Source organism: Rhinoraja longicauda, chromosome 7, assembly GCF_053455715.1.
Source record: "Rhinoraja longicauda isolate Sanriku21f chromosome 7, sRhiLon1.1, whole genome shotgun sequence".
Classification (NCBI taxonomy): Eukaryota; Metazoa; Chordata; class Chondrichthyes; order Rajiformes; family Arhynchobatidae; genus Rhinoraja; species Rhinoraja longicauda.
In genome coordinates, this window is record NC_135959.1 from 88513 (window position 1) to 111040 (window position 22528).

Consider the following 22528-nt stretch of genomic DNA (forward strand, 5'->3'; position numbering starts at 1 on the left):
TGTCCACCCAGACTTTAATAAGTCATCTGATAGACGCCCCCTGAGGAGGCAGTCCCAGAAGATTAATGTCTGTGGTGACTTGGTCGTTTGGATTCAGAATCTGCTTACTCGTATAAGACAGAGGGTTGTGGTAGGTCAGACACTCTGGATGGAGAGCTGGGACTAGTGGTTCTGGGACTTCTGTGGCCTGTGATATATACATAATACATGGACATAAATGTAGATGTTAATAAGTTTGCAGATGGCACCAACATTGATGGAGTTGCAAACAGTGAGGAAATGAGTCAGAATATACAGCAGGTACAGACCAGCCACAGAAATGGGTGGAGAAATGGCAGATGCAGTTTAGTCCGAGCAGGTGTGAAGTGTTACACTCTGTAAGGTTGAATGTAAAGGGGAAAGTATCTAGTTCACAGCATTGATGTTCACAGGGGTTTTGTGGACAAGTCCTTAGTTTCCTGAAACTGGCAATAGGTGGAGACAAGGTGGTGAAGAAGGCATAGGTGTGATTGGTCTCATTGGCTGGGGCATCATGCAGAAGAGTCAGGAAGTCACGATGCAGTTTGATAGTCCTTTGGTCAGGCAGCGTTTGGAGTGTTGTCTGCAGATTTGGTCGCCCCCATTGCAGGAAGGGTGTGGGGGCTTTGGAGAGAGGGCAGAGGGGGTTTACCAGATGCTGCCTGGATTAGAGGGTTCCAGCTACAGGGAGAGGGTGGATTAGAGGGTCCCAGCTACAGGGGGAGGTTGGATTAGAGGGTTCCAGCTACAGGGAGAGGGTGGATTAGAGGGTCCCAGCTAAAGGGAGAGGGTGGATTAGAGGTTCCAGCGACAGGGAGAGGTTGGATTAGAGGGTTCCAGGGGCAGGGAGAGGGTGGATTAGAGGGTCCCAGCTAAAGGGAGAGGGTGGATTAGAGGGTTCCAGCGACAGGGAGAGGGTGGATTAGAGGGTTCCAGCTACAGGGAGAGGGGGCAGAGGGGGTTTACCAGACGCTGTCTGGATTAGAGGGTGTTGGCGATGATGAGAGGTTGTACAGGGCGGCACGGTAGCGCAGCGGTAGAGTTGCTGCTTTACAGCGAATGCAGCGCCGGAGACTCAGGTTCGATCCTGACTACGGGTGCTGCACTGTACGGAGTTTGTACGTTCTCCCCGTGACCTGCGTGGGTTTTCTCCGAGATCTTCGGTTTCCTCCCACACTCCAAAGACGTACAGGTATGTAGGTTAATTGGCTGGGTAAATGTAAAAATTGTCCCTAGTGGGTGTAGGATAGTGTTAATGTACGGGGATCACTGGGCCGCACGGACTTGGAGGGCCGAAAAGGCCTGTTTCCGGCTGTAGATATATGATATGATATGATATGATACAGACGGGGATTGCTGTCTCTGACAGAGGCTGAGGGGAGACCTGGTTGAAGTAAATAAAGTTATGAGGCTCATTGATAGCGTGGACAGGATGGAAAGGTCAAAGACTAGAGGGCATCTTTAGGGTGAGAGGGGAAAGTGTAAAGGAGGTGTGCGGGGCAATGTTTTACACAGGGGGGGTGGGGGCGTGGAACGGGCTGCCAGGGGTGGGGGTGGGGGCGTGGAACGCACTGCCAGGGGTGGGGGTGGGGGCGTGGAATGGGCTGCCAGGGGTGGGGGTGGGGGTGGGGGCGTGGGACGCACAGCCAGGGGTGGGGGTGGGGGCGTGGAACGGGCTGCCAGGGGTGGGGGCGTGGAACGGCCTGCCAGGGGTGGGGGTGGGGGCGTGAACGCACTGCCAGGGGTGGGGGTGTGGAACGCACTGCCAGGGGTGGGGTGGGGGCGTGGGACGCACTGCCAGGGGTGGGGGTGGGGGTGGGGGCGTGGGACACACTGCCAGGGGTGGGGGTGGGGGCGTGGAACGCACTGCCAGGGGTGGGGGTGGGGGTGTGGAACGCACTGCCAGGGGTGGGGGTGGGGGTGGGGGCGTGGGACACACTGCCAGGGGTGGAGGTGGGGGTGGGGGTGGGGGTGGGGGCGTGGAACGCACTGCCAGGGGTGGGGGTGGGGGTGGGGGTGGGGGTGTGGAACATGCTGCCAGGGGTGGGGGTGGGGGTGGGGGCGTGGAACGCACTGCCAGGGGTGGGGGTGGGGGTGGGGGCGTGGAACACGCTGCCAGAGGTGGGGGTGGGGGCGTGGAACACGCTGCCAGAGGTGGGGGTGGGGGTGGGGGTGGGGGCGTGGGACGCACTGCCAGGGGTGGGGGTGGGGGTGTGGAACGCACTGCCAGGGGTGGGGGTGGGGGTGTGGAACGCACTGCCAGGGGTGGGGGTGGGGGTGGGGGCGTGGAACACGCTGCCAGAGGTGGGGGTGGGGGTGGGGGCGTGGAACACGCTGCCAGAGGTGGGGGTGGGGGTGGGGGCGTGGAACACGCTGCCAGAGGTGGGGGCAGACATGATAGTGACGTTCAGGAGGCCTTTAGACTGACACGGATGTGCAGGGAATGGAGGGATGTGGATCACGTGTGGGCAGAGATGACCAGTTAAACTTGGCATCATGTTCAGCACGGACATTATGGGCCGAAGGGCCTGTTCCTGTGCTGTGCTGTGTTCTATGTCCCCGAAGAGGTGTCCTTATTGAAGGGACCGAGATTCTGCAGGAGGTTGTGAGGGTAAATGGTGTGAGGAATATTGCACGAATCAGAGGTTGCAGAACCAGGAGAAGATCAGGCAGAGATGAGGAGGATTTTCTTCCGCAGGGTCGTGATATCTTTATATCGCGATATATCGTGATAGGGGCCGTGATATATCGCGATATATCGTGATAGGGGCCGTGATATATCGTGATCAGGGTCACGGTATCTCGGAGTTCTCTGTATGTGGAGTGACTGGATCAACACAGAGCGGAGACGGGCAGGGAAGTGGGGGGGGGGGCAGGTGGGTGGGGGGGGCAGGTGGGGGTGGTGTCACGGTGGGGGGGGCAGGTGGGGGTGGTGTCACGGTGGGGGGGGGGCAGGTGGGGGTCATGTCACGGTGGGGGGGGGTGCAGGTGGGGGTGGTGTCACGGTGGGGGGTTTGCAGATGGGGGTCGTGTCACGCCCCGTTGGGGGGGCAGGTTGGGATCATGTCACGGTGGGAGGGGGCAGGTGGGGGTGGTGTCACGGTGGGGCAGGTGGGTGGGGGGGGCAGGTGGGGGTGGTGTCATGGTGGGGGGGGCAGGTGGGGGTGGTGTCACGCTCAGTGGGTGGGGGGGGGCAGGTGGGTGGGGGGGCAGGTGGGGGTCATGTCACAGTGGGGGGGGGGTGCAGGTGGGGGTGGTGTCACGCTCAGTAGGGGGCTGGCGTTACTGAATGGGGCTGGTTCTTACACATGTCCATCCAGTGAACCCCACCTGTGAGAGAGAGCACCACAGTTCCATTCTCTCCAGTGTCTGCATCCTTCGCCTGAACGGTCGTCACGAGATTTCCAGATAAGTTTCCTTCAAAAATCTGCAAAAAGATGAGTTGAGGAAGAGGTGAGCCAGTCAGTCAGCCCTGGAGAGTCCGTAAACAATGTGAGGGTGTCTCTGTGAAGAGGTGAGCCAGCCAGTCAGCCCTGGAGAGTCCGTAAACAATGTGAGGGTGTCTCTGTGTTCACATGCCTGGGGTTCTGACAAAACACTAACCCAAACAATGGCTCCAACCTCAATATTTACCATGAGATCAAAGGAGAGCCTGGCTTGGAAAGCTCCACAGATGTTGGAACAACTTAGGGAAAAGATAGCAGAGGAACTAATGGCACAGGCCCAGACCAGAAACCCAAGGCCTGGATTAATCCAGACCAGAAACCCAGGGCCCGGATTCATGAACTGGGTGTAAGAGTTCAAATCTCTCTTCAGCACCTGGGGAATTTAAAATTAATTCTATAAATCTGGAATAAAAAGTGAGTGTTGGCAACAATGACCATGGAACACTTCAATCCTGGTCCAACGAGACCGGAACCTGCCCTCACTCCTCTCGATGACACCACAGGAAGGTAATTCTGAAACAGTCTCGACCCGAAACGTCACCCATTCCCTCTCTCCTAGATACTGCCTGACCTGCTGAGTTACTCCAGCATTGCGTGATAACTCTGAAACAGTTTAGTTTAGTTTAGTTTAGTTTAGGAAAGAACTGCAGGTGCCGGGTTTAAATCGAAGATAGACACAGAGTGCTGGAGTAACTCAGCGGGTCAGGCAGCATCTGTGGAGAGAAGGAATGGGTGACGTCTCGACCCAAAACGTCACCCAATGCTTCTCTCCAGAAATGCTGTTCATCCCGCTGAGTTACTCCAGCATTTTTTGTCTATCTTAGCTTAGCTTAGTTTAGTTTAGTTTAGGTTAGAGATGCAGCGCGGAGACAGGCCCTTCGGCCCGCCGAGTCCAGGCCGACCGGCGATCCCAGCACCCCACCACTATCCTACACACGAGGAACAATTTATAATTTTACAAGCCAATTAATCTACAAACTCGCACGCCTTTGGAGTTTGGGAGGAAACCGAGGGTCCCGGAGAAAACCTAAGCAGTCACGGGGAGAACATGCAAACTCCGTACAGACAGCGCCCATGGTCGGGATTGAACCCAGGTCTCCGGCGCTGGGAGGCAGCAGTTCTACCCGCTGCGCCACCGCGTCGCCCCAGCTCATCTCCAGCCGTGATTGGTGCAGCCTACTCAATGGCATCATCAAACACAACTACATCACGATTGGCTATATCACGGCTACAGACCCTTCAGCCCATCGGCCCCATGCTGGCCCAAAGACCAATCAGTCAGTTCCTCTTCTTGCACGGGCTCTCTCCATTCCTCTATCCGATTCCTGGAAGGGGGTTGAGGGGTTTGGGGGGGGGGAGTGGTGGGGGGGGGGGAGAAGCAGGGTTTCCGTGTCTGTGGGGACATGAGATGGGGGGGGCATGTGTGCAGGAGGAGACGTGGACAAGCTGGATGTAGACAGGTTGAATAAAAGGAAGAAAGATCTACGTTCTAAATGGCCGACCTCTTATTCTTCAACTGTGGCCCCTGGTTCTGGACTCCCCCAACATTGGGAACATGTTTCCTGCCTCTAACGTGTCCAATCCCTTAATAATCTTATACGTTTCGATAAGATCTCCTCTCATCCTTCTAAATTCCAGTGTATACAAGCCTAGTCGCTCCAGTCTTTCAACATATGACAGTCCCGCCATTCCGGGAATTAACCTAATAAACCTACGCTGCACGCCCTCAATAGCAAGAATATCCTTCCTCAAATTTGGAGACCAAAACTGCACACAGTACTCCAGGTGCGGTCTCACTAGGGCCCTGTACAACTGCAGAAGGACCTCTTTGCTCCTATACTCAACTCCTCTTGTTATGAATGCCAACATTCCATTGGCTTTCTTCACTGCCTGCTGTACCTGCATGCTTCCTTTCAGTGACTGATGCACTAGGACACCCAGATCTCGTTGTACGTCCCCTTTTCCTAACTTGACACCATTCAGATAATAATCTGCCTTCCTATTCTTACCACCAAAGTGGATAACCTCACACTTATCCACATTAAACTGCATCTGCCATGCATCCGCCCACTCACACAACCTGTCCAAGTCACCCTGCAACCTCATAGCATCTTCCTCACAGTTCACACTGCCACCCAGCTTTGTATCATCTGCAAATTTGCTAATGGTACTTTTAATCCCTTCATCCAAGTCATTAATGTATATTGTAAATAGCTGCGGTCCCAGCACCGAGCCTTGCGGTACCCCACTAGTTACTGCCCGCCATTCTGAAAGGGACCCATTTATCCCCACTCTTTGCTTTCTGACTGTCAATCAATTTTCTATCCATGTCAGTACCCTACCCCCAATACCATGTGCTCATATCTGGCCTTCAAGTGGTGGAAAAGGAATCTTGGCAAGTGGTATGTTTATCAGTACCCAGCTGTGTTGATCTTGCCGAGATTTGCTTCTTTGCCAACGATGTCGTGACTTTAACTCTCCTCTCCAACTCAAAATGCAACTCAAGATACAATTTGCTCGATACATTCAGTGTCAAATAGAACTCCTCAGACGATCTTCATGTCCTGCATCTCCCAAACAGCCCCTGAAACACTGGAATCCCCTCAACCATACATACTGGAATCATTTTACCCCAAAACCTCAGACGCAAAACAGAAACTCTGTCATCCAGAAACAACTGTATCCACTGGAGTTTAGAAGGATGAGATAGGATATTATAGAAACATAAAATTATAAATGGACTGGACAAGCTAGATGCAGGAAAAATGTTCCCAATGTTGGGCAAGTCCAGAACCAGTGGCCAAAGTCTTAAAATAAAGGGGAGGCCATTTAAAACTGAGGTGAGAAGGAACTTTTTCACCCAGAGAGTGGTGAATTTGTGGGATTCTCTGCAACAGAGGGCAGTGGAAGCCAAATCACTGAATGGATTTAAGAGAGAGTTAGATAGAGCTCTAAGGGGCTAGTGGAATCAAGGGATATGGGGAGAAGGCAGGCACGGGTTACTGATTGTGGACGATCAGCCATGATCACAATGACCACGACAATGACCACAATGACCATGACAATGACCACGACAATGACCATGACAATGACCACGACAATGACCACGACAATGACCATGACAATGACCATGACAATGACCACGACAATGACCATGACAATGACCATGACAATGACCACGACAATGACCACGACAATGACCACGACAATGACCATGACAATGACCATGACAATGACCATGACAATGACCACGACAATGACCACGACAATGACCACGACAATGACCATGACAATGACCACGACAATGACCATGACAATGACCACGACAATGACCATGACAAACACCATGACAATGACCACGACAATGACCACGACAATGACCATGACAATGCTGAGTCAGGACGAGATTACACTGTCTTCGGAAACATCGCAAAATTCCCACGCTGTCAATGTTTCTCCGGCATCCCTATTTTCGCTGAAATCACTGACAAGTCGGTAAGTACTTGAGAGATTTGAACTATAACATCTTGCTCGGGTTACCTGAAAACCAAGCTTCACGGTAACAAGGAATAAACCGGATTTACTTCCAGTTTACTAATAGCTGGTTGAGTGGTAATAGTGGATTTTTCGTGAAAAGTGTGTGGGCATTCTTTGAAAATGTACGGGAGATGCATATCTGGTTTCTGGGTTGCATATCTGGGTTGGGAGCCCACTTTAAATGTAATGGCCATAAACATCGCAAAATTCCCACGCTTACCTGACCGTCAAATTGTCGCCTCCAATCTACCTGATTGATGAGGGCAAAGCCATAGAAGATAGAGGCATCTTCCGTTGAACAGATGAACAGGGTGGTGCTGGTTGTTTGACAGGAGCTGTCTGATGGCCCCAGGGCTTGGAGTCCCCGCATTTCAGTTGAGTTTAGTTTATTGTCACGTGTACCGAGGTACAGGGAAAAGCTTTTAGACAATAGATAATAGACAATAGGTGCAGGAGGAGGCCATTCGGCCCTTCGAGCCAGCACCGCCATTCAATGTGATCATTGCTGATCATTCTCAATCAGTACCCCGTTCCTGCCTTCTCCCCATACCCCCTGACTCCGCTATCCTTAAGAGCTCTATCCAGCTCTCTCTTGAATGCATTCAGAGAATTGGCCTCCACTGCCTTCTGAGGCAGAGAATTCCACAGATTCACAACTCTCTGACTGAAAAAGTTTTTCCTCATCTCAGTTCTAAATGGCCTCCCCCTTATTCTTAAACTGTGCCCCCTGGTTCTGGACTCCCCCAACATTGGGAACATGTTTCCTGCCTCTAACGTGTCCAACCCCATTAGTTTACCTGCAGAAGGAGCTCCTCCCCTGGTGGCACGTTGGTGAAGATGGGTGCGTTGTCGTTCTCATCCAGGATCATCACGTAGACGGAGGCGGTGACACTGCGTGGGGGAGCACCCCCATCCTGAACCACCACCGCCAGCTGGTAACTGGCCTGGACCTCCCGGTCAAACGTCACCACCGAGCTCATCTCACCTGCCCAAGGATGCAAGGCAAAGTCATCGGCTGGTAAAATGGCCACGTCCAATGGGGTCTCAACTCACGGTCTCCAATGGGACCCCCCCCCCACACCCAGGGTCCCGCAGCGAGCCCAGTCCCGAACCAGATGGGAGTGAGGGTGGGAGTGAGGGTGGGTGGGAGTGTGGATGGGTGGGTGGGAGTGAGGGTGGGTGGGAGTCGGGGTGGGTGGGAGTGGGTGTTGGGGTGGGGGGGGAGTGGGGTGGGTGTGAGGGTGTGGGGGTGGTTGGGTGGGGGTGAGGGTGGGTGGATGGGGGTGAGGGTGGGTGGCAGTGAGGGGATGGCTGGGTGGGTGGGAGGGTGTGGGTGTGGGTGTGGGTGGGTGGGTGGGTGGGTGGCAGTCACTGACCGGTCTGGGGGTTGATGTGGAAGCTGGAGTGAGGGGGCTGGAGTCTGTAGGTCAGTTTGCTGTTCAGACCCTGATCCCGGTCAGTTGCCAGGACACGTCCGACAGTGGCCGGCGCTGGCACATTCTCCTGCGCGGTGAAGAAGTACCGATCCTCGCTGAGGGTCGGCGCGTTGTCGTTCTCGTCGGTGATGGCGATGTGGACCATGGCGGTCCCAGTCTTGGTCAGCTCCCCCTCGATGCTGGAAGCCACCACCGTGAGGCTGAAGACATCTCTGTTCTCACGGTCCAGGGCGCTCCTCACGAACAGCCACCCGCTCTCCGGCACGATGCCGAAGCTGGCCGAGTCCTGGTCGGGCCGCAGGTGGTAGGTGACCTGGTGGCCCTTCGTGTCCTGGCTGAGAGCCCGCACCTGTAGGAAGCGCCGGTTGATGGCGGTCCCCTCCTTCACCTCCACCCTGTAGGTCAAGGTGTCAAAGATAGGGGCCGTGTTGCTCTGGCCCTGCACATGCACCACCAGTGTGAAGGTGGAGCTCAGCTGAGGGGCCCCACTATCCTTGGCCACGATCTCCAGCTCGTACCGAGCTGCTGCCTCGTAGCTCAAAGGCCCAATCAGACGCAGCTGTCCTGAGGTCCGGTCAATGCTGAAGGACCGCTGTGAGCTGGACGCGAGGTTGTACTGGACTTGCCCATTGGCCCCACTGTCCTGGTCCCCTGCACTGGCCGTGTAGATGACCGACCCCAGCTCCGTGCTCTCGGGCACCAGGATGGACTCGGAGGAGGTTGCAAACGTTGGCTTGTTGTCGTTGATGTCAGAGATGGTGACCTTGACCTTGGTGCCACTGTAGGCCGGCGGAGAGCCGCTGTGGGCCTGAACGTCCAACGTTACAACTGCATCAGACTCGTGATCCAGCTCGGCCTTGGTCCGAATCTGCCCCGTGGCCCGGTCAACGGCAAAGTAGCCGTTGGGATCACCGGACGAGATGGTGTAAAAGACAGAGTCAGAATGACCTAAACCCAGAGAGAAAATGGCAGTCAGTCTGAGGCAGAGAGAAGTGGAAGGTAGACACAAAATGCCTGAGTAACTCAGTGGGTCAGGCAGCATCTGTGGGGAACATGGATAGGTGACGTTTCACAGAGTGCTGGAGTAACTCAGTGGGTCAGGCAGCATCTGTGGAGAACATGGATAGGTGACGTTTCACAGAGTGCTGGAGTAACTCAGCGGGTCAGGCAGCATCTGTGGGGAACATGGATAAGTGACATTTCCTGTTATCCCTGTTCTTGTTTTAGTTTTTAGTTTAGTTTAGTTTAGAGATACAGTGCGGAAACAGGCCCTTCGGCCCACCGGGTCCATGCCGACCAGCGATCCCCGCACATTAACACCATCTTACACCCACTTGGGACAAATTTTACATTTACCAAGCCAATTAACCTACAGACCGGACTCGGTGGGCCGAAGGGCCTGTTTCTGCGCTGAATCTCTAAACTAAACTAAACTAAACTAAATTAAACTAACTCTATCCTACACGCACTAGGGACAATTTACAATTTTTACCAAAGCCAATTAACCTAAAAACCTGCTCGTCTTTGAAGTGTGGGAGGAAACCGAAGATCTCGGAGAAAACCCACGCAGGTCACGGGGAGAACGTACAAACTCCGTGCAGACAGTGCCCGTAGTCGGGATCGAACCCGGGTCTCCGGCGCTGCATTCGCTGTAAGACAGCAACTCTACCGCTGCGCCACCGTGACCACCCAATCTTCAACAATAATGTTATGGAGCTCCTGAGAGACTCACTTCTTAAAGTTCGCTTCTTCTTAAAACAGACAACACACAATGGGTTAGGTAAACCAACCCCAGCTTTACTGGTTGATCAGGGAGGGTGTCGGGATGTCAGGACATCAATCACGTATTCAACCAGCACGTGACTGTCCCGAGCCCCCACTCCCCAGAACAAAGACTGCACCGGATGTTTTATACTATAAAGATCAAAACGACACATTCCTTAAGGATTAGTCGTGGTCCCAAAATGCTGTAGTTCGTTAGCACCTTCCCGCAACTCTGAGATTGTCTCTCTTATCCGTTAGCACTACTGTGTAGATCAAGGGCAATGAGTTGATAGTACATCAAGGGAAGAACAGGAAGGACACATTTCTGAAGGCATTAGTCTTGTATCGCTCATGCACCTACTATGTATTTAAAGCATTTAACCCTTTCATGAGGGGAAGGTGCTAACAAATTACAACATATGTGGTTCCTCGTCAGAGGTTCATCTGGTTTCTGCCGAGACCCTTAATACAGACAACTAAGGTAAGACCAATTGTGAATGTTTTTGTTACTAAGTAATCGGCAATTGGATAGAGCAAACTGAAAAGGGTTGTCGTAAACCTAAATGTTTTTGCTACTAAGTAAGTAAGTAGTCGGAAATTGGATAATAGAGTTAAAAAGTCGACAAGGGTCATAGACCATCAGAAGGATGGTAGCAGATTGGCTCCAGTACCTGGTAGCAGGTAAAAAGCCTGTCGTTCACAATGAAGTAAGTGTTAAAAGACACTGCAATAATGGGTAACAATTTGGACAAAAGTGATGGGGGAACTCCTGTATAATATAGGTGTTATTTGAATCCTAAAAGTAATAATGATTATAGAGTGTTAAGTTATGTTGACAAAACATTTAGGGGATGAACCCTGGCCGGGAGGAGGAACTTGGAATGTAGAGACAGAGAAGGAGCATGAGGAGAGGAGGGAGCGGAGCTGGATGGAGAATGTATGGAAGAGAGGAGGCGGAGAAGGAGAGGGAGGAGAGGAGGGATTGGAGTTGGATAGATAATGCATGGAAGAGAGGGATAGAGTTAACGAACAAGGATGGCACTATAAAAGGAGGGATGTGCATCATAATTGGCCGAGAATGTTGTACTTTTATCCTCCAACGTTACCGCCTTGGCCGCCCACATCAGGATGGAAGTGGCTGAAATAAAGGTCAGAGCCGAAGGGCCGAATGGCCTCCTCCTGCACCTATTTTCTATGTTCCTAGGAGCTGAGTTCCATGATTTTAGCTCTGGGGGAGGTTGGTGGCCATTTAATATGTTTGAAGGGACTTGGGGATTTATTTCCACTATGGATTGACTATATTACTGTTTCTGATTGCCTGGTGGTGCAGTGCTGGTTTCTGCTGGGGGTTCTGCTGGGGTTTTGGGGGTGCAGTGCTGGTTTCTGCTGGGGTTTCTGCTGGGGTTTCTGGTGGTGCAGTGCTGGTTTCTGCTAAGGTTTCTGGTGGTTCAGTGCTGGTTTCTGCTGGGGTTGTGGGGGTGCAGTGCTGGTTTCTGCTGGGGTTTCTGGTGGTGCAGTGCTGGTTTCTGCTGGTGTTTCTGCTGGGGTTTGGGGGCTTTTGGGGTGCAGTGCTGGTTTCTGCTGGGGTTCCTGCTGGGGTTTCTGGTGGTGCAGTGCTGTTTTCTGCTGGGGTTTCTGGTGGTGCAGTGCTGGTTTCTGCTGGGGTTTCTGGGGTGCAGTGCTGGTTTCTGCTGGGGTTTCTGCTGGGGTTTCTGCTGGGGTTTCTGCTGGGGTTTCTGCTGGGGTTTCTGGGGTGCAGTGCTGGTTTCTGCTGGGGTTTGGGAAGTGAAACATGGTCCTAGAGTTCCCACTGACCCAGGACTCACCGGTTGGGTTGAGGGCACTGACCCGGCCGACGAGAGTCCCGATGGGCACGTCCTCGGCCACGGTCACGTAGTAGTAGTCCTGCTGGAAGATGGGCGGTGAGATGGAGCCGGACACGATGCTGATGTTGACCACAGCGTTGACCAGTGAGGAGAGGCCGCCACTGTCCTGGGCAGAGATGACCAAGCGCTGGATCGAGTCTCCTCCGGATCGCAGCGAAGATGCGAGTGAGATCACGCCTGTTACGGACAATCGCCACACGAAGACCAGAGCAGTTAGTGACCACTGTCCGGGCAACTCCACCCTTTAGGACCTTGACCAGGGGAGTGGCTTCACAACCAGCCCTGGGCAGTGGCCATCAGAGGTGACCAGTCCATTCTCAGGTCAGTAGTGACCCCTCCCCATCCAAGGACACTGGTGATCCCCCCACCAGTGGTGACCCCCCCACCAGTGACCCCCACACCAGTGACCCCCCACACCATTGCTGACCCCCCCCACCAGTGCTGACCCCCACACCAGTGACCCCCCCACACCACTGCTGACCCCCCCACACCAGTGACCCCCCACACCAGTGACCCCCCCACACCAGTGCTGACCCCCCACACCAGTGCTGACCCCCACACCAGTGACCCCCACACCATGCTGACCCCCACACCAGTGACCCACCCACACCAGTGACCCCCCACACCAGTGCTGACCCCCACACCAGTGACCCCCCCACACCAGTGACCCCCCCCACACCAGTGACCCCCACACCAGTGACCCCCCACACCAGTGACCCCCCACACCAGTGACCCCCCACACCAGTGACCCCCCACACCAGTGACCCCCCCACACCAGTGCTAACCCACCCACACCAGTGACCCCTCACACCAGTGCTGACCCCCACACCAGTGACCCCCCACACCAGTGGTCACCCCCCCACACCAGTGGTCACCCCCCACACCAGTGGTGACCCCCACACCAGTGACCCCACCACACCAGTGCTGACCCCCCCCACCAGTGGTGACCCCCACACCAGTGGTGACCCCCACACCAGTGGTGACCCCCACACCAGTGGTGACCCCCACACACCAGTGACCCCCCCCACCAGTGGTGACCCCCACACACCAGTCGTGACCCCCCCACACCAGTGGTGAACCCCACACACCAGTCGTGACCCCCCCACACCAGTGACCCCCCCCACCAGTGGTGACCCCCCCACACCAGTCGTGACCCCCCCACACCAGTGGTGACCCCCACACCAGTGACCCAACCACACCAGTGACGACCCTCCCACACCAGTGGTGACCCCCACACCAGTGACCCCCCCACACCAGTGGTGACCCCCACACCAGTGACCCCCCCACACCAGTGCTGACCCCCCCACACCAGTGCTGACCCCTGCACACCAGGGCTGACCCCCCACACCAGTGCTGACCCCCACACCACTGGTGACCTCTCCCCACACCAGAGCTGACCAGTCCATTGGGCGGTACAGTGGAACATGGCTAGTGATCGTAAGATCCAGCGGCTGATGGGATAGTATTGAGGGATGGGGCCGAGTGGCCGTCTCACTTCTCCTAGGCTAATGAATCACCATCCATTAGGCCTCATGGCCCTTGGCACCAGCACGTTGCACTGGCTACAGCGGCTGGGGGGCCGTTACATGACTTCTGCTGCCTCAAACGCAAGAGGAAGTGGACCATCTATTCAAGCCGATGTGTTGAGGGATCTCCTGCTAAATGTGGCTGCAAGTTGGCACTTCCTGGTGCATTTGTCAAAGCTTTTATCTGGTTCAGGAAGAGGAAGTGGAGCGATGGAAAGATGTGACCAATAATGAACGGTCTTCATTGGCACGGACTCTCCAAGCTGTGGCTGTCCGACACAGGGCACAGAGTCTTCACCCTGCCTGGCACCCCAGGGTGTCACCTGGTGGGTGGTCTCGTGCCTGGGGGGAGCTGTGCGTGCCGACATTTCCCCCTCACCTGCTGTCCACTCTCTCTGGCCATCCATGATCCGGGGGGGCGAGGGTTAAACTTCCCGACACATTCCACGATGCGTCGGAGATTGGGAGTTGGGGGTGTGTGGGGGAAGCACAAACTCAGGCCAGAGGGAAGGATCCCACTGGAATATCCTGGCCCTATCTGTGGAGGTCAGGGGCGAGGGGCAATATCATGGGGTCAGGGGTCCGGGGCAGGGACTATCGCCAGCACCTCGTTCACCAGTGACCGCTCTGCTTCCTGCACTCAGAGCACAACAATGCGCCGCTCACAGCTGCCCCAACAAGGCAGGAAATCCCCACAGTGCAGGACAAACACCGGACAAACACAATGCACTTGGCACAGGGACTCCGAGAAAACCGCGCTCCAACATCACACTGACAGAGGCAGCAGGCGAGCAGGAGACAGCAACACGAACAGGCACAACCCCACTCAACCCCAGGCTCACTAACCCCAGTCCCAGCCCCACTCAACCCCAGTCCCAACCCCACTCAACCCCAGGCTCACTAACCCCAGTCCCAGCCCCACTCAACCCCAGTCCCAACCCCACTCAACCCCAGGCTCCGTAACCCCAGTCCCAACCCCAGCCAACCCCAGGCTCACTAACCCCAGTCCCAGCCCCACTCAACCCCAGTCCCAACCCCACTCAACCCCAGGCTCCGTAACCCCAGTCCCAACCCCAGTCCCAACCCCACTCAACCCCAGGCTCACTAACACCAGTCCCAACCCCACTCAACCCCAGTCTCCATAACCCCAGTCTCCATAACCCCAGGCTCACTAACCCCAGTCCCAACCCCACTCAACCCCAGTCTCCATAACCCCAGTCTCCATAACCCCAGGCTCACTAACCCCAGTCCCAACCCCAGTCAACCCCAGGCTCACTAACCCCAGTCCCAACCCCAGTCAACCCCAGGCTCCGTAACCCCAGTCCCAACCCCAGTCCCAACCCCACTCAACCCCAGGCTCACTAACCCCAGTCCCAACCCCAGGCTCACTAACCCCAGTCCCAACCCCAGTCAACCCCAGGCTCCGTAACCCCAGTCCCAACCCCAGTCCCAACCCCACTCAACCCCAGGCTCACTAACCCCAGTCCCAACCCCAGTCAACCCCAGGCTCACTAACCCCAGTCCCAACCCCACTCAACCCCAGTCTCCATAACCCCAGTCTCCATAACCCCAGTCTCCATAACCCCAGTCTCCATAACCCCAGGCTCACTAACCCCAGTCCCAGCCCCACTCAACCCCAGTCCCAACCCCACTCAATCCCAGGCTCCGTAACCCCAGTCCCAACCCCAGTCAATCCTAGTCCTAGCCCCAGTCCCTGCAACCCGAGTCTCACCCCTGGTCCCAACTCTAGTCCCAGTAACCCCAGTGTCAGTCCCAGTCCCAGTAACTCCGTCCCACCCACCCCAGTCCCAATCCCAGTACAGTAACCCCAGTCTCCCCCTCCCCAGTCTCAGCCCCATGTCCCAGCCCCAGTCTCAGCTCTCACATACCACCATAGTGACAGGCCTGAAGCATCAGCTGTGGGCTCCATCGTGGCGAGCCCTGGATTGACGGATCAGAGGGAGGGGGAAGGGGGAAGGGGGAGGGGGGGGAGGGGGAGGGGGGGTCTGTAGCTGGATTCAGGACCCTGCCTGTCATCAACACCAGGCTGATGGGCCCAACGGCCATTCCGCCAACAACTTCCCCACCTCCACACCTGATCCTGGTTCATGGAGTCACACAGCACGGAAGCAGGCCCTTCGGCCCGACGCATCCATGCCGACCACGATGCCCCATCTACACAGTCCCACCTGTCCACGTTTGGCCCATACCCCTCTAAATCTATTCCATCCATGTGCCCATCCAAATGTCATTTAAATGATGTTGTAGTTCCTGCCCCAACTACCTTCACCCCCATTACTCTGGTGACGTGCCCTGTTGACCCAAGTCCCCAACACCAATCTTTAAGAAACATTTGGACAGGTACATGGAGAGATGAGGTTTGGAGGGACACGGGCTAAACGCGGGCAGGTGGGAATAGAGTAGATGAGACATGTTGGCCGGCGTGGGCATGTTGGGCCGAAGGGCCTGTTTCCACACTGAATCACTCTGTGACTCCATGACCCTGTGCCCCTATGACCCTACGACCTGTGACTCAATGACCCCACGACCCTATGTCCCTACGACCCTATGACCTGATGCCCCTAAGACCCTTTGGCCCTAAGACCCTATGACCCTGAACCTATGACCCTACGCCCCTATGATCCTATGGCATTATGCCCCTACGACCTGATGCCCCTAAGACCCTTTGGCCCTAAGACCCTATGACTCTATGCCCCTATAACACTATGAACCCAACGACTCAATGCCCCTCCGACCCCTGACTCACCGGTGACCCTGTCGAGGGTGAACAGGGCGTCCGTGTTTCCTGTGACAACACGATAGGTCAGCTTGCCGTTCCGCCCGCCATCCTTGTCGTGGGCAAAGACCTTGACCACCGCGGTGCCCGGCCGGCTCCGGCCGCTGAGACTGACCGCGTAGCGCAGCGGGTAGAACACCGGCCTGTTGTCATTCAGATCGTCCACGTAAACCTTCACGTACGCCATGGAGTTCAGACCGCCCTAGAGGGGAGAGCAAGGGGCATGGGTAAACCACCACCCTCTACCCTCCCCCCCCAAATATCACAGCCCTCCCCCCCCCGAAATATCACAACCCTCCCCCCCCACTCCACCCACCGCCAGGTAAACCACCACCCTCTACCCCCCCCCCCAAATATCATAGCCCTCCCCCCCCACTCCCCCCACCGCCGGGTAAACCACCACCCTCTACCCCCCCCCCCAAATATCACAGCCCTCCCCCCCCCCGAAATATCACAACCCTCCCCCCCCACTCCACCCACCGCCAGGTAAACCACCACCCTCTACCCCCCCCCAAAATATCACAACCCTCCCCCCCCACTCCCCCCACCGCCGGGTAAACCACCACCCTCTACCCCCCCCCCCCCCGAAATATCACAACCCTCCCCCCCCACCGCCGGGTAAACCACCACCCTCTACCCCCCCCCCCCGAAATATCACAACCCTCCCCCCCCACTCCCCCCACCGCCGGGTAAACCACCACCCTCTACCCCCCCCCCCGAAATATCACAACCCTCCCCCCCCACTCCCCCCACCGCCAGGTAAACCACCACCCTCTACCCCCCCCAAATATCACAGCCCTCTCCCCCCCCACTCCCCCCCCCAAAATATCACAGCCCTCTCCCCCCCACTCCCCCCACTGCCGGCTAAACCACCACCCTCTACCCCCCCCCCAAATATCACAGCCCTCTCCCCCCCGAAATATCACAGCCCTCTCCCCCCCCCCAAAATATCACAGCCCTCTCCCCCCCGACTCCCTCCCCCAAATATCATAACCGTGCCCCCCACTCCCCCCTCCGCCAGGTAAACCACCACCATCTACCCCCCCCCCTGAAATATCACAGCCCTCTCCCTCCCCAAAATATCACAGCTCTCCCCCCCCCCAGAAATCAACGTCATCCACATTTGCACGGCTGACCCCTGTGACAAGGTCACTGTGGCTGAGGGGGGTTTGTTCACGGTCATGTGATAGGAGCAGGATTTCGCCATTCGGCCCATCAAGTCTACTCCTATCTTTCCCTCAACCTCATCCTCCTGCCTCCCCCCTCTAATGCCCCCCACCCCCCCAATGCCCCCACACCCCCCTCTAATGCCCCCACCCCCACTAATGCCCCCCACCCCCCCTAATGCCCCCCACCCCCCCTAATGCCCCCCACCCCCCCTCTCCCCTCCCACAGTCCAGCCACCCTTCAGCGCTGTCTGCTGCTGCCCGGATTAAGGGGCCGATGCCGCCAACAAGCCACTGATGTGTTGGTGCATTGGGGTTGAGGGGTTGGGGTTCAGGGGTTGGGGTTCAGGGTTGGTGTTCAGGGGTTGGGGTTCAGGGGTTAGGGTTCAGGGGTTGGGGTTCAGGGTTGGGGTTCAAGGGTTGGGGTTCAAGAGTTCAGGGTTGAGGGGTTGGGTTCAGGGTTGGGGTTCAGGGGTTGAGGGTTGGGGTTCAGGGTTGGGGTTCTGGGTTGGGGTTGAGGGTTGGGGTTCATGGTTGGGGTTCGGGGAGGAGGGGGTCCTTGCTTACCCCATCCACAGCCGTGACGGTGAACTCGTAGTGGTGGGGTTCAGGGTTGGGGTTCAGGGGTTGAGGGTTGGGGTTGAGGGTTGGGGTTCAGGGTTGGGGTTGAGATTGGGGTTCAGGGGTTGAGGGTTGGGGTTCGGGGGTTCAGGGGTTGAGGGTTGGAGTTGAGGGGTTGGGGTTCAGGGGTTGGGGTTGGGGTTCAGGGGTTCAGGGTTGGGGTTGAGGGTTGGGGTTGAGGGTTGGGGTTCAGGGTTGGGGTTGAGGTTGGGTGTTGTGGTTGAGGGTTGGGGTTCGGGGTTGGGGTTGAGGTTGGGTGTTGTGGTTGAGGGTTGGGGTTGAGGGTTGGGGTCAGGGTTGAGGGTTGAGGTTGGGGTTGAGGGTTGGGGTTGAGGGTTGGGGTTGAGGGTTGGGGTTCATGGTTGGGGTTCAGGGTTGGGGTTCGGGGTTGGGGTTCGGGGTCCTTGCTTACCCCATCCACAGCCGTGACGGTGAACTCGTAGTGGTGGGGTTCAGGGGTTCAGGGTTGGGGTTGAGGGTTGGGGTTGAGGGTTGGGGTTGAGGGTTGAGGTTGAGGGTTGGAGTTGAGGGTTGAGGGTTGAGGGTTGGGGTTGAGGTTGGGGTTGAGGGTTGGAGTTGAGGGTTGAGGGTTGAGGGTTGGGGTTGAGGTTGGGGTTCAGGGTTGGGGTTCAGGGTTGGAGGTTGGGGTTCAGGGTTGGGGTTGGGGTTCAGGGTTGGGATTGAGGGTTGGGGTTCAGGGGTTGAGGGTTGGGGTTCAGGGTTGGGGTTCAGGGGTTGGGGTTCAGGGGTTGGGGTTGAGGGTTCAGGGTTGGGGTTGAGGGTTGCGGTTCAGGGGTTGAGGGTTGGTGTTCAGGGGTTGAGGGTTGGGGTTCGGGGGTTCAGGGGTTGAGGGTTGGGGTTGAGGGTTGGGGTTGAGGGTTAGGGTTGAGGGTTGGGGTTGAGGGTTGGGGTTGTGGGTTGCGGTTCAGGGTTGGGGTTCAGGGTTGGGGTTCGGGGTCCTTGCTTACCCCATCCACAGCCGTGACGGTGAACTCGTAGTGGTGGGGTTCCTCGTCCCTGTCCAAGGCCGTCCCGGTGCAGATTTGGCCGTTGTGCTGGTCAATGGTGAACTGGTTGGGCGGCAGGTTCCCGAGGCCGGAGCCGATGGAGTAGGTGACACTTCCGAAGCTTCCGCTGTCGGCGTCCGTGGCCGCGATCTGTGGGAGGGCGAGAACGATTGTAATCACGTGGAAACACAGCTGTGGGAGGAGGCCATTCGGCCCCTCGGACCAGCACCGCCATTTAATATGACCATAGCTGTGCTGTCTTTCCGCGGACCGGTTAGCGCGCAACAAAAAGGCTTTACGCTGTACCTCGGCACACGTGACAATAAGCCACGCTGAACTGGGGGTGGCGGGATGAGGGTGGCGGACAGTGTAGGCCCGGTCAGTGTAGGCCCGGACACTGTAGGCCCGGACAGTGTAGGCCTGGACAGTGTAGGCCCGGACACTGTAGGCCCGGACACTGTAGGCTCGAACATTGTAGAACGGACACTGTAGGCCCGGACAGTGTAGGCCCGAACATTGTAGAACGGACAGTGTAGGCCCGGACAGTGTAAGCCCGGACAGTGTAGGCCCGGACAGTGTAGGCCCAGACAGTGTAGGCCCGGACAGTGTATGCCCGGACAGTGTAGGCCCGGACACTTTAGGCCCGAACATTGTAGAACGGACAGTGTAGGCCCGGACACTGTAGGCCCGGACAATGTAGGCCCGGACAGTATAGGCCCGGACACTGTAGGCCCGAACATTGTAGAACGAACACTGTAGGCCCGGACAGTGTAGGCCCAAACATTGTAGAATGGACACTGTAGGCCCGGACACTGTAGGCTCGAACATTGTAGAACGGAAACTGTAGGCCCGGACACTGTAGGCTCGAACATTGTAGAACGGACACTGTAGGCCCGGACAGTGTAGGCCCGGACAGTGTAGGCCCGAACATTGTAGAACGAACACTGTAGGCCCGGACAGTGTAGGCCCGGACACTGTAGGCCCGAACATTGTAGAACGGACACTGTAGGCCCGGACAGTGTAGGCCCGAACATTGTAGAACGGACACTGTAGGCCCGGACAGTGTAGGCCCGGACATTGTAGGCCCGAACATTGTAGAACGGACACTGTAGGCCCGGACAGTGTAGGCCCGGACAGTGTAGGCCCGAACATTGTAGAACAGACACTGTAGGCCCGGACACTGTAGGCTCGAACATTGTAGAACGGACACTGTAGGCCCGGACAGTGTAGGCCCGAAAATTGTAGAACGAACACTGTAGGCCCGGACAGTGTAGGCCGGACAGTGTAGGCCCGGACACTGTAGGCCCGAACATTGTAGAGCGGACACTGTAGGCCCGGACAGTGTAGGCCCGGACATTGTAGGCCCGAACATTGTAGAACGGACACTGTAGGCCCGGACACTGTAGGCCTGGACAGTGTAGGCCCGGACAGTGTAGGCCCGGACACTGTAGGCCCGGACAGTGTAGGCCTGGATACTGTAGGCCCGGACAGTGTAGGCCCGGACAGTGTAGGCACAGACACTGTAGGCCTGGACAGTGTAGGCCCGGGGGCCCGGGCGTCGCCTAATGGAGGTTGCATAGCAACCCGCCTCCCGGCCCGGGCGGCCACCATTGGTGGAGCGGGAACACGTGGCCGCTGGCTGGGTGAGGTGACGTGGGGCGGTGACGCCACCTTGTCTTGTATTTGGGAGTGAGGAAGTTGGCACCCATACTTACATAGAGGGTGGGGGCCTGGAACGTGCTGCCAGGGGTGGGGGCAGCTATGATAGTGGTGTTTAAGAGGCTTTTAGACAGACTCATGGATGTGCAGGGAATGCAGGCAGATAACAGTTAGTCCAGCAGTGCAGCACAGACTCAGAGCTACAGACAGTGGGCTATGGACGGTGGGCTATGGACTCAGAGCTACGGACAGTGGGCTATGGACAGTGGGCTATGGACAGTGGGCTACGGACAGTGGGCTACGGACAGTGGGCTATGGACTGTGGGCTACGGACAGTGGGCTATGGACAGTGGGCTATGGACAGTGGGCTATGAACTCAGAGCTACGGACAGTGGGCTATGGACAGTGGGCTATGGACAGTGGGCTACGGACAGTGGGCTATGGACTCAGAGCTACGGACAGTGGGCTATGGACAGTGGGCTATGGACAGTGGGCTACGGACAGTGGGCTATGGACAGTGGGCTATGGACAGTGGGCTATGGACTCAGAGCTACGGACAGTGGGCTATGGACAGTGGGCTATGGACTCAGAGCTACGGACAGTGGGCTATGGACAGTGGGCTATGGACTCAGAGCTACGGACAGTGGGCTATGGACTGTAGGCTATGGACAGTGGGCTACGGACAGTGGGCTATGGACTGTGGGCTATGGACTGTGGGCTACGGACTGTGGGCTATGGACTGTGGGCTACGGACTGTGGGCTACGGACAGTGGGCTATGGACTGTGGGCTATGGACTGTGGGCCACGGACAGTGGGCTATGGACTGTGGGCTACGGACAGTGGGCTATGGACAGTGGGCTATGGACTGTGGGCTACGGACAGTGGGCTATGGACTGTGGGCTACGGACAGTGGGCTATGGACTGTGGGCTACGGACTCTGTGCACTACAGACTAACCTACAGCACTGGTTAGTCCAGCAGTGCAGCACAGACTGTGTGAGCTGTCTCCTGCACGGTTTCATGTTCTATGATCCCTGTCCTGTTGAGGCCAAACACAAACAGGAGGACACTCGGACACCGATCCCAGTCGTGTGAAGGTTCCTATTTCAGGGAGCCCTGACCTCCGGCCATCCTGTCCCCCTCCGGATCCACCAACTTCTCTCATCCACCCCTCACCCACCTTTTTAATCCCCCCCCCTTGGGGGAGAATACGGTGGCTTAGGGAGAGACGGGGAGGGGCTGGGGGAGAGGGTAGGGGGAGAGATGGGGGAGAGTGTGGGGGAGAGGCGGGGGGTGGGGGGAGACAGGGGGAGGGTGGGGGGAGAGATGGGGAGAGGGTGGGGGGAGAGATGGGGGGAGAGGGTGGGGGAGAGGGTGGGGGGAGATAGGGGGAGGGTGGGGGAGAGGGTGGGGGGAGAGATGGGGAGAGGGTGGGGGAGAGATGGGGAGAGGGTGGGGGAGAGATGGGGAGAGGGTGGGGGGAGAGATGGGGGAGAGGGTGGGGGGAGAGATGGGGAGAGGGTGGGGGGAGAGATGGGAGAGGGTGGGGGAGAGATGGGGGAGAGTGTGGGGGAGAGGCGGGGGGAGAGGGTGGGGAGAGAGGGTGGGGGAGAGATGGGGAGAGGGTGGGGGAGAGGGTGGGAGGAGAGGTGGGGGGTGAGGGTGG

At 57.0% G+C, this 22528-nt stretch overlaps 1 protein-coding gene across 1 annotated transcript in view; it reads right to left on the minus strand.

Annotated features, from left to right (window-relative positions):
• The window catches only part of LOC144595404 (protocadherin-16-like), a 130625-nt gene that overhangs the window by 14012 nt on the left and 94085 nt on the right, over positions 1-22528 (minus strand). Inside the window, exons 3-8 of the mRNA XM_078402906.1 lie at positions 19166-19354; positions 16381-16612; positions 12028-12264; positions 8378-9385; positions 7799-7986; positions 3349-3445 (exon numbers count right to left, since the gene is read on the minus strand). Of these exons, the coding sequence (XP_078259032.1) occupies positions 3349-3445; positions 7799-7986; positions 8378-9385; positions 12028-12264; positions 16381-16612; positions 19166-19354 (1951 nt within the window). The remainder of the gene's footprint in view (positions 1-3348; positions 3446-7798; positions 7987-8377; positions 9386-12027; positions 12265-16380; positions 16613-19165; positions 19355-22528) is intronic.